The sequence below is a fragment of the Macaca mulatta genome, chromosome 2, assembly GCF_049350105.2.
Source record: "Macaca mulatta isolate MMU2019108-1 chromosome 2, T2T-MMU8v2.0, whole genome shotgun sequence".
Classification (NCBI taxonomy): Eukaryota; Metazoa; Chordata; class Mammalia; order Primates; family Cercopithecidae; genus Macaca; species Macaca mulatta.
Window position 1 is genome coordinate 41,251,065 of NC_133407.1, and position 12,722 is coordinate 41,263,786.

Genomic DNA, 12,722 nt, shown 5'->3' on the forward strand with positions numbered 1-12,722 from the left:
TGTCGCCCAGGCTGGAGTGCAATGGCACAATCTTGGCTCACTGCAACCTCCACCTCCCGGGTTCAAGCGATTCTCCTGCCTCAGCCTCCCAAGTAGCTGAGATTACAGGCACCCGGCACCACGCCCGGCTAATTTTTTGTATTTTTAGTAGAGACGGGGTTTCACTATGTTGGCCAGGATGGTCTCGAACTCCTGACCTCATGATCTACCTGCCTCGGCCTCCCAAAGTGCTAGGATTACAGGCGTGAGCCACCGCCCCGGCCTAAATAGAAACTCTCATAAACCAGTTTGGTGAAATACCAAACTTCCCATATACCTGTGTGTACTGGCATATAGAAAGAAACAGAGCCCTGACCAGAAGAGGGAGAAGCCAGTTGTCTGACTTTCTGAAGAAAGGCATTATCAATTGTTGGCAGTAGACATTGTCACTGGATACTTTCCTACATACTGATTCCTTTGTCTGAATGATTTTGGCATGTGACAGCCCCTAGAAAAATTTGATTAAAACTGTGGCTTTGGGTTATGATTGGAAATCTTACTGGGTTCTGTGCATTGGTTAGCAAGGGTGTCTGAATAAGATTTTTCACTATGCTAGAGAGAAAAAAAATCTAGTTCACTTATTAAGCAAATGTCTATTAAACCTTTGCTAAATATAAAGTGTTAGGTGGTATGGGGCATGCAAAAATCATATAACTCAGATATTTAAGTCAACAGAATCTGTTTGGGAAATCATATACAACAGAAATATAACTACTACCATTTGTTGAGCACTCACTATGTGCTGGACCCTGTGCTAAGCATTAGCACATTCTCTCCCTTAACCCTCATACCACCCTATGGTACTACAATTTAATGTAGTTAGGGAGATGAGACACTAAATTGCTATGTAGTAATTCCAGAGCCTCATATGTATAAAAAGTCTGCCCACACTGAAAGCCATTTTTGCCATGAACAGTGCACCCAGATATGATTAAGATATGACTGTAATTAAAATAACCTATTATGAATGAGTCTGGAAAAGTCTCTCTCTTATAAAGAAGTTTATTTGGAAGATTTCTCACCTTCTAAAATACTAAAATCATTTCTTCAGAAGTTTTGACCCATAGAAAATGAGGGACCTCCATATCTGTGTTCCTTCTGCATTAATTTTAAATGTTTTTCTAAGGACACTGTCTAAATATGATTTTGTTTTATTCTAGAGAGAATTATCCAGAATTATGTATCAAGGTACTATATTTGCATTTTATTCTGTAGACAGCTTCTTTATCAGAATAGAATTAAACTTCAGGCAACATTTTGAAATCGTTGAATCTGTTAATAGGTTACTCCTTTGGCAATGGTTGTCACTGGAATGTAAGCTAAGTAAAAGCAGTACCCGGCATATTATACTGTATCTATTGAGTAATTTGTGTATGTCTGGACCTGAAAATTTAGGCAGCTAACCTGTAGGGTAATAGAAACTATGAGGGTGCATGACTGTGTATATAGAGGAATAGGGACTGAACAGGCACTGTGCTGCGCAATTCCTGGGCAGTGAATCGTTCATGTCCCCAGGATGGCAAACAGGAGGAGACAGATGGAAGTCTCAGTTATTTACATCATAATTTATAATGGTTTTATTTATGTGTTAAAAGAGTGTAATTCAGTGGCTGTTTAGGCTGTATTCTGCCGTTAAGCTAATGATTATGAAATTGAACTCATAGAGAAATATTTTTTGATAGAAGTATTGATCTGTTTTTCTATGGTATAAGTATTTCTGATGTAATATGTTTATACCTTTGGTTTTGGGGAAAGGAAAAGTCGACTCGAGAAAACTCCCACTTTTCCGCAAAGTGTAGGGAAGTTTAGAATTTTCTTCTAATGTTTCTTCTGAACATTTAATATAAATGACTTTCCCAGCTAGTAAGAAAATAAAAAGGTGTAAATGACCTCAGGTGTAAATGACAAAATATCATGAGGCTTAAAAGCAAAAATGAAATATAGAAACTTAAGAATGGACCCACAATATGTACCCGTCTTCTTTGTCTTCTACCCCTAAAGTGAAGTGATACAGTTCCCAGCTCCCAGGCAGGCAGGCAGGCCTACAGGAGAGGCTAGATGCGGATTTAATTCAGTACCTTCAAGAGAAAGGAACAAAAAGAGGCCCTACAGACCATCTCTTAGACGGTGGAGTTTTTAGGTCTCCAGCTGAGAAAAGATAGACTATTTCCTCCCACCCCATGCCTCCCAAACATTGTTCTGTTGACTCAAAATCATGGAGTTAGAGAAATTTGGTATGAATGTGGGAGTGGATAGCAATGAAAGAGTGAGAGGAGGGAAGAAATACTTTGTCAAGTGTTTACTGAGATAGAATATGATATATTCATCAGTGATCTGTTCTAAGAGAAGCTGAACAGCTTTTTCTCATTTAGAAAAAAACAAAGGCCGGGTGCGGTGGCTCAAGCCTATAGTCCCAGCACTTTGGGAAGCTGAGGTGGGTAGATCCCTTGAGGTCAGGAGTTCAAGACCAGCCTGGACAACATGGTAAAACCCCATCTCTGCTAAAAATGCAAAAAGTAGCCGGGTGTGGTGGCATGTGCTTATAATCTCAGCTACTCAGGAGGCAGAGGTGGGAGAATCGCTCGAACCCGGGAAGCAGAGGTTGCAGTGAGCCTAGATCTCGCCTGGGCGACAGAGTGAGACTCCATCTCAAAAAAAAAAAAAAAAAAAAAAAAAAAAGGGAAGAAAGAAACAAAACAAAACTGCCTTTTACTTTAAAATTATTTGCTAGAGGAAAATGTCTGAACATCTTACATTGGAGCAGTGGCACAGATATTACATAACAGGGTATGGATGGGAAATCCTACAGTTTTTATTCACAACAGATGAATGGAACTTATGGCTAAGGACAGTAGAATGTTTGTTCCCTTTGGTTACTATCTGCTAAAGCTAGGTCCTGATTCTAAAATGGAGGTCAGATGAGTTGAAATGTCAGTGGAACTCTGTGGTTTCTTCCTGGTTTTTCTTGGCTTATCTTTTCACTGACTGGCATCCTCTCTGATCTTTGCCATTTGTACCCCCAACCAAAGCTGAATCATTGATTTGTCATTTTCTCTCTAGGAGGTCCTGTAAAGTATGTCTTTTTTTCCTTCTTGTTCAGTTTATTAATGATGCCCTCTCTTGCCAAGTATAGTACACTAATGTTTATTGGCCCAAGATGTCAATATATAGTCTGTGGTTTCTACAGCAATGATAACTTTTTATAGTTCTTTTCCTCTTTCCCTGTTTTCAAAGTCAGATCTCAATTTAGTTATTAAGGCTAAGCAAAAAATCTCATCCTTACAACATTGTGAATAGAAAGGCCCTCATACTGGAAAACTGAACCTGGAAACTTTCACAAAAGCCTATTTGGAATTAAGTTGTATTTGCCTGGCTATTGTGCACATTCACATAAGTGATGTTAAGAGAGAGCCCACTTTGCCACCCACTGCCTTGACACCCCTACAACCCACCCACTTTGAATTGTCTGAGAAGTTTGCTTGTTTGAATTGTCTGGAAGTAAGAAAACTGGGGGGTGGGGAAGGGTGCTCTGGCTGCTCTGCTGCAGTTTGCCTGAAGAACCTGGGCCAGTGACTTAATCTTTCTGAACTTCAGAGACCTCAGATAAGACTATTCCTAAGACTTCTTCAGATATTAACATTATTTAGCCTAAAAATGAATAGGCACAAATGTGTTTAGTTCTGTCAGATAGTTATGTCCACTGCATTAAAAGAATGCAGTAAGAGAATTGGTTTTCCAGTTGAAATGATTTAGGAGCAAGCACTGCAGCTGCCCTTACTTGATTCGTGGAAGACCATGTACTGTTGGAGATTTTGGATTTGCGTTTGTTTTTTAGTCTTCAGTTTGTTTTTGTTTTTGTTTTGCTTTGCTTTGTTTTAATAAAGGAGAAATGATATGAGAATATACTCAGGAATAATACACATTAGGTGCTCAAGCATTTGCATGATGTATATGGCATCATGTCTTTATCCTGTGGTCATCTTATGAAATGACATGGTCACTTCCTAAAACCTAGTGAAAGATTGGTTTTCCATTTGGGGGAATGGGTCTTTCCCCTGAGTCTTGCTGGTTCTACTCAGTCTACCCAGATAAGCTGGTTGTACATGCCTATTTCATTCTAGTATCTGCCTTCTTACCTCATGGCACTTCTCTTTCCTCCCTAGTCTCTACCTCATTTCCAAAACTAGTGTCTTGATGGCGCTGACATGAGATCTTGGGTTTATAGTGCTCGTTTCCTTAAAAAAACAAAAAAAATTAAGTGAGGAACTCTAGACCTTAAATAAATGGTCCTGCTAGGAAAGACTCACGTGTGTGCCCTGGGACTTGTCTTTATTGACACTTACGAGACTAAAGCATTGCCATCCACACCCAGCAGGTCCAGTCTCTGTTATACATCCTTTTTCCTTGCCAGACCTACTCTTTCTCCCTGACCTCCTTGTGCTGCACCCTGCTTGGCTGCTGAATCCCTCCTGCTTTAACTAGAGTCTGGATTTGATACCTTATCCACTTAGGTCTCAAATGTCTGCGACTTGTGACTTTGAGAGTTTAATTGCAAGTCCTTATTCTTTCTGGCCAGTTTTGTCTTATTACTCATAATCCATTAAAACTTGCTCTGGAAACTTTCACAAAAGCCTATTTGGAATTAAGTTGTATTTGCCTGGCTATTGTGCACATTCACATAAGTGATTGATGTTAAGAGAGAGCCCACTTTGCCGCCCACTGCCTTGACACCCCTACAACCCACCCACTTTGAATTGTCTGAGAAGTTTGCTGGCACCACCAAGAATCTACCCGGTTTCAGTTTCCACATATTTTGCTTGACCTGGTTTCAACACAGTTGAAGCTAAAGGCCAAGCTAAAGTTTTTCTAGTATCTGAAGAATGTTTCATCATGGATAAAGCTGGAAGAATAGTTTGTCTTGTTTTTTCAAATACCATGTCTCTGACTCTTTTAGTTCTTTATGTGCTCAGAGGAAAAGATGGTTTATGTCCTGGCCACAATTAAATTTTGGATCTGCTAGAGCTCATGGAGCGCCGGGAAGTTCCCTTGTAGCCAAAGGCCGATTTTCAAGTTGTTGGAGTTGCTATGTATACCATAAACCACCACCTTAGTATTATCTGGATTCTGCATTTTCCCCATGATCCTCTGGACTGAGTGCCCCTCTTTCCCACTGGTCATGAAAGTCTTGTCCCAATTACAGGGGGCTGAGATCCTGTTCTAATAGATCCTTATCCACTCCTGCAAGAGCAGCAATGCAAGAGACAGTTTGGCAAAAGTGTGTCATAAAAACTAAAGACACCAGCAGGGAGGTATACAATACCTAGTCCATTGACCTAAAACAGTTGAGGATGCAACATTTTTTGTGTGACTTAGTTTTGTAGTTTACAGCCCAGGCCCCTAGAAAAGCCTAGAAAGAAAGATGGCCTCCTTCACTCTGAGGATTCAGTCTACTACAAGTACCCCTTCTGGCTGGGCACAGTGTCTGTGTAACAGAGGGCACTGTCTCTTTTTCTTTTTTAGCAGATCCAACCAGCTATGCCACAGGGCATATTTGCTGAGCTATGGCCGAGGAGTCTCCAACAAGAACCATGAGGGAGAACAACTTTCACCTTTACTTGGCATTGCTCTTACATCCTGGAAGGACCTTTGCAGGGTGCTAGGACTTGGCACCCTCCATCATATCAAGGCTGTGGAGCACGGTACTGGGGTCGTTAAAAGGCACCATGGAGAACTTGTTTTATTGCTCTTGGCTTTCCAGCCCCATGTTTGAAAAGCTGTCTGGTGCACTGCTAAACTTTCGTATGGGTCAGAGGGCTGTGGCAGCAGCCACTACCAGCTCCTTCCCTGCTGACCTGAAAATTTTTTCTCTGGACTGGATTCCAAAGCTTTTCCTGTCTTGTGATCACATTTTTGTCCTCATTTTTGTCATTGTATTCACTATAATGCCCTTTGTGTCCATACACAGATGGTCTGCATGCCCTCAAGCTTACAAAACTTGGTTAGATCATATTGTCCATACCCTTTTGGAATTCAAAGTTTACATTCTAATTTTGTATTGTTTTTCACTCTCACTCCCAGACTGATATCTTGATGGAGAAGGTGGACCAGAGATTCAAGCCTGCTTTCTAGAACCCTAGCAAGGTTACTGAATTCTCTCCACTACAAGTTCAGTTACAGATTCAGGCCTTTTTCTACAGACATTCTGATAGACTATGATCTAAGAAGGGTCATCTTGTGCCTGAAGGGAAGACACCTCCAGATAGTTTTATGTCCTGACTTGGAAAGCATTTACCAGCCACCTTATAGCTATACTCTGTCTCCAAAGTATCAGGGACCATATACCCCTAGAAACTTTAAAAGAAAGTATAAAGCTACACTCTTAATGTTACAGTGGTTGAGCCCTAACGTTTTTCCACTGTCCTAGATCGTAAAGTTCCTGTTCTTGAGAAAGGATGTCTTCCTACCTTCCCTTTGTAGATGCTTGTTTCAGTGTGTGGCCCCATGGTCCCTGTCATTCCCAAGGTGTTCTTTCTACCATGAAACCAAGCACCATAGCACTGAAACATTTAATTGTGCTTACTTATTCAATACTGTGAGTTTGGTAGAAGCAAGGGCTTTCTCTTCCTCACTATTTTGTCTTTGAGTTTCAGAATCATGCCTGGCACTCTCTGGGCACTCAGATGTTTGCTGAATACATAATTATAGAAATGCAAGTAGGAGCTGTGCCGTTTGCCTTTCTTTGCCTTCTCCTTTAGCACTCTGACTAGACCTGAACCATTCTCCAGCCTCTTCTCACCCACCTTCTTCCCATGTTCCTTCTAAACAACATGGTAGTTTTGCCCAGACTGACTAACATGATCCTTGTTCACCTGCTGATTACAAAAGATTGGAGATAAAATAATCATTACTGTATCTCATTTTACTGAAGGCCCAGAGAGATAAAGTAAATTGCCTAAGATTATACAGCCAATCCACTCCATAACATTCCATTTCCCCTGCTTCACCCACTAAGCTGGCTATCTACTCATTTTATTTCTGATCATCACCCTTTCCACAGGTCCTTTCATATCAGCCTTCCAAACTTTGGGAAGAGGCTATAGTCTGGACTTTAGCCCATATTAAGCTTGTAGATTTTTCTGTCCCATCTCTTGTGTGGAATTAGGCTTTTTCTTGGTGCTTAGCAGTTTGGCTATACTGAGATAATACTTTATTAAATACCTACGATTGCTACACCATTCTGGTTCTTTGGTAGATTTACATCTTTGGTTGAATGTAGCCAGGAAACCTTATCTAGAAATCTCTTTCCAGTCTTGACCACACCTGGGGCAAGCATCTGGAGCCAATGCTAATAGTATTTCTCAGTTCTTTCTGGGGAGTAACCATGTGTTCAATCCATCCGTACTTCTACCACCACTACATTATCTGATGACGTAACTGTATCCAGTACAGGTAGTTGTTTCTCCCAAGTTATCACTTCTCATTCTTAAGTAAAAATAATTTCCCAAGGCAGAAGGATCTTTCAGGCATAAGCATCTAGTCCTCCACTGCCTGAAACTTTTGCCCTAGGGTTTTATTTCCTTCCCATACTGAAGGTACTGATTTGGCCTTGTCTGTTTCAAGAACAGTGACTAGTGCATGATTAAAGTAACCCAGCCAGTCTTTGATGGTTGCTGTAGCACAGAGGATTAGGTAATTTGGAAAACACACTACTGTGACCACCAAGGAAATAGTAATAAGGTCCCAACTAGTTTAGTGGAGTGCAAAAGGAATGAATATAAGGTATAGTGCTAAGTAATTTGCTTTGGTTTTTTGTGGTAAGGTAAGAAGAGTTGGGGTCAAAATTAGCACAAATGTAGGGTCTGGGTGGCTAGGAGAATGTTAAAATACCATTTGCAAAAACAGAAAGACACAGGGAACAAGCAGGTTTAGCCAAGGCTAGCGGGTGGGAGGACAAATTCAGTATGAGACATAATAGATCGGAAGTTCCACTGAACATCCATGTCATATTTATTAGGCAATCAGAAGTATGGGGCTAGAGGTCAGGAAAGAACTCTAGAACAGAACTTTAGAAAATTTCCCATACTGACTTGGTTTTGAAGTCACAGCATTGTTATATATATGTGGAGTAAGAGATGGAGATGGACAGAGCCTTTATTGGATATATGCCCATTTAAAGATGGGAAGTGGGGAGAGGACTAGCTTCAAGAGGTTAAAGTTTGGGCATTTATGCCTTTTAAACAGGATTGAAAGTGAGAGGTAGGGCAGAGTAAAGATGTGAGAATGTTATAGAATGGTAATTTTTGGATCAAGGTAGAAGGGCTTTGAGCTTGAAGTACCCTACCTTGACAAGAGTAAAGAAAACAGCAAAAGCATGGAGACCTTTCGTCAAAAGTGGGAAGTTGCAATGTGTGTCCCCAAAATAAAACAAGGTCCCTACGAAGATGAGGTGGGCACAGAGTGGCTGCGAGCATGAGGGAGGCAGGAAGAATTTGAAGTAAGAGGTAGCTACTGTAGGGAATATGGGCATCTCCAGGGGGTTACAAGGCTGGTCACCAGCAGTGAGGGTGCTGCTGAGGTGGAATAGCTTACACGGAAAGAACAGCCATATTTGGTGGTTTTTCTAGAGCAACATCAGCAGTTGGGATCTGGAGCAGGAGTAATGAGTGGTGGGAGGACAGTGAAAAAGGGAATCTGTCTTCTGAGTGTCTGAGCAGGACATCCATGCCAGGGGGGAAAGGTATAAAAGAGTCACAAAGAGTAGGTAGACTGAGAAAGGGAGGAGTTTAGGGTGAGGTGACAATGAAGACAGAGTGGTTGTGCATATCAGTAAGAATGGAATTAGGTTTGGTCTGGGGTGAGGAGTAGATCAATATGTAAATGTTTTGGAAACTAAAACACCAGATAAAAATTACCATTCCTAACCTACAGCTAAAATGTGGTTCCCTGTTCCTTTTTTTTTTTTTTTTTTTTGAGACGGAGTCTCGCTCTGTCACCCAGGCTGGGGTGCAGTGGCCGGATCTCAGATCACTGCAAGCTCCGCCTCCTGGGTTTACGCCATTCTCCTGCCTCAGCCTCCCGAGTAGCTGGGACTACAGGCGCCCGCCACCTCGCCTGGCTAGTTTTTTGTATTTTTTAGTAGAGACGGGGTTTCACCGTGTTAGCCAGAATGGTTTTGATCTCCTGACCTCGTGATCCGCCCGTCTCGGCCTCCCAAAGTGCTGGGATTACAGGCTTGAGCCACCGCGCCCGGCCCCCTGTTCTTAATAGATGATATTTTCCCTGATCATTTTTAATTTCAACAATATTTTCTTCCCTTCCTGTTTGGGCTGAAACATCCTGAGGTTTCCTACTCTCTCATATTCTAAGGTCAGCCTTCTGAATCCTCTCATTTTAGTCTAGGTCAGTGATCTTCAACCTTGGCTGTGTACTGGACTCACCTGAGGAGATTAAAAAAAAAAAAAAAAATTAGGTGCCCAGCCCTGACCCTGGAGAATCTAATTTAATTGGTCTGCTGTATGTCCTGGACATAAGGATTAAAAAAAAAAAAAAAAAACTCCCCAGGTAATTCTTCTATAAGGCCAACCATGGTTAAGATCTATTGGTCTAGGTATTCTCCCAGGTAAGAGTAATGACTCCCATTAATGAGTTGCCCATATTGGGAACTACCTGGTGAGTACAAGAGGACTGCTTTAAACCAGGGCTATATTACAAGTGTGGCTGAGCATATGGAGTCTGGAGTCACATGCCTGGGTATGTATCTCAGCTCTGTGATTACAGGAAAGCTCTGTGTTATCTAGAGTAATGCCTTCAGAAGAGTGAGGGTTAAATTGGGTAATATAACATGCTTAGCACAATGCTTGGCACATAGAAGAACTCAACAAATGTGTTTGTTAGTATTTGTGTTGTGATGTCATGAGTACTTTATCCTAATATGAAAAGGCTGTTTTTCAGTAGGCCCACACAAGTCAAATTCAGTTTCCTTCACACACTATTTTGTATCTAGACATTGTTTGATGAAGGAAAATTGCAGGTTATCTTAATTTTAAGTTGAAACAATAAAGCTTCATGATTATAGTGATTATATGTAGCAGCACTTAGTGCTATAGTGAAAGATGGCAAGGGTTACTTTTCTAAAAGTTTCAGTCGGTTGGTAAGAAAGTAGCCACAAGGTGGCTCTGTCAGAAGCCCAGATTTCATTTCATGAGGGCTGAGCATGGACTGTGATTTCTTTAGAACCTTACTGGAAGGAACCTGCCCAATGAGAGTTCATTTATTTCTTTTTCTTTTTCTCAAGATTGTTTACACAACACCTCTGCGGTACTTACACGGTTTAATTTTTGTTTTAAATGTCTTTAAAAATAAACATAACCTGCCCCTTACACCTGTCATTCAGCCTGGCAGGTCCTTAGTGGGCTAGACCTACCTTTCTGATGAGCTGCCTGCCCCCACCGCAAGATGATTGTTCGAGAGGTAAACACTCTTGCCAAAAACAACATTAAACTTTTAATGGATGTTAAGATACTTGCGTTTACAAGCAGTGAAGTTTGTCACCTTCATGTTGTTATTTATGCAGCATTAACCTTTTTCTCCAGATCATTGAGACTGAAAATATGATGGACCGAATTGTGACTGGCTTGTCTGAGTCTAGTGTCAAGGTGCGGTTAGCTGCCGTCAGGTATGAGCTTTAAATGGTCTGAATAAAAACCTTTTGCCATGTATTTAACCTGTTTCCTTTCTGGTCCTTCACTGAGTAAACGCAGACTACAAATGTTCCTCAAAAATCTGCTCTGGTGAATTCATAGAGTGTATAACATTGTCTAACAGAGAACCTAGCCTCCAAACCCCATGAAGTGGTCTGATGTAGTTCACTTAACAATGTAGCTATGCTTGAAGTGTAATTAGTCATTGTAAAATGCCAGCCAGTTTGTTTGAAAAGTAGAAGTTTTAGTTTCTGGTGAAGCTAATTTTGATTATTCTTTGTAGATGTTTGCACAGTTTATCCAGATCTGTGCAGCAGCTTCGAACCAGTTTCCAGGATCACGCTGTATGGAAACCTTTAATGAAGGTAAGAAGAAAGGGTCAGCCAGTAACAACCGTACCCACAGACCCTAGAGTGAGCCGAGCCAGCTAACACTACACCCTGGTCTAGGAGCATGTCTGATTTTTGTGTAGAGCATTTTGAACACTTATCTCCTCAAATCTGATGTTCTAAGCATCTGCAAATGCTTCATGTGTGAGGGGGAACTACAGGCCTGATTTTCTTTTTTTTTTTTTTTTGAGACGGAGTCTCACTCTGTCACCCAGGCTGGAGTGCAGTGGCCGGATCTCAGCTCACTGCAAGCTCCGCCTCCCAGGTTTACGCCATTCTCCTGCCTCAGCCTCCCGAGTAGCTGGGACTACAGGCGCCCGCCACCTCACCTGGCTAGTTTTTTGTATTTTTTAGTAGAGACGGGGTTTCACGGTGTTAGCCAGGATGGTCTCGATCTCCTGACCTCGTGATCCGCCCATCTCGGCCTCCCAAAGTGCTGGGATTACAGGCTTGAGCCACTGCGCCTGGCCTTTTTTTTTTTTTTTTTTTTTTTTTGAGGTGTAGTCTAGGTCTGTCACCCAGGCTGGAGTGCAGTGGCACGATCTTGGCTCACTGCAACCTCCACCTCCCTGGTTCAAGCGATTCTCCTGCCTCAGCCTCTCAAGTAGCTGGGACTACAGGCACGCACCACCACACTGGGCTAATTTTTGTATTTTTAGTAGAGACGGGGTTTCACCATACTGGTCAGGCTGGTCTTGAGCTCCTGACCACATGATCTGCCCACCTTGGCCTCCCAAAGTGCTGGGATTACAGGCATGAACCACTGCGCCCAGGGAGGTCTGATTTTCTTTTATTAACTAAGCTTTAGTTATTCATCTGATCTCCCTATTTGTTTAATATTACACCTTAACCTTATATTCAAAATTATCCTTGTAATTTTTGGTTCTGAAAAGCAAAAGAATCTGCCATTTACAGAGATGAAGTGTTCTTAGTCTTTTGGCAATCCCTGGATTTTTGTTTGTTTGTTTGTTTGTTTTTAAATAGACACAGGGTCTCACTGTGTCACACAGGCTAGAATACAATGGCTCAATCATGGCTCACTGCAGTCTTGTGCCCCCCGGCCCAAGTGATTCTCCCACTTTGGCCTCCCAAGTAACTGGGACTACAGGCATATGCCACTATGCCTGGCTAATTTTTTTGGTTTTTTTGAGACAAGGTCTCGCTAAGTTGCCCAGGCTGGTCTTGAACTCCTGAGCTCAAGTGATCCTGCCTTGGCCTCCCAAAGTGTTGGTTAGGATTACAGGTATAAACCACCATGCCTGGCCCCTGGATAGTTTTTAACATAACATTTTTGGTGTTAGGTCTTCTCTTCAGGCCCCTTTTGTCCCCACAAAAAAGGGTTCAGGGCAAATGAATCTGAATCAAGACTTAGAACATGCATCAAGTGGCTGCTAGTAATGTTATCTCCCTGATATATTACAAAACCATAGGTCTGCTTGGTCTTTGGTCTATCATTTTTTTTCTTAAGTGATCATATACCTTGCATTTAGTCAACTTAATTTTTTAGAGTTTTGTTTTGTTTTTGCATACCTACTATATACTAAGCAAAGCCTTCAAATACAATGAGCTACCAAAAACATTTTACCACAGTTCT

The 12,722-nt window shown here is 41.6% G+C and overlaps 1 protein-coding gene across 13 annotated transcripts in view; it reads left to right on the top strand.

Moving 5' to 3' along the window:
• ARMC8 (armadillo repeat containing 8) overlaps positions 1-12,722 on the top strand; it is a 111,148-nt gene that overhangs the window by 65,481 nt on the left and 32,945 nt on the right. For all 13 annotated transcript variants that reach the window (XM_077990928.1, XM_077990932.1, XM_077990930.1 and 10 more), the window contains 2 exons: positions 10,632-10,714; positions 11,023-11,104. In XM_077990928.1, coding sequence (XP_077847054.1) covers positions 10,632-10,714; positions 11,023-11,104 — 165 coding nt within the window. The remainder of the gene's footprint in view (positions 1-10,631; positions 10,715-11,022; positions 11,105-12,722) is intronic.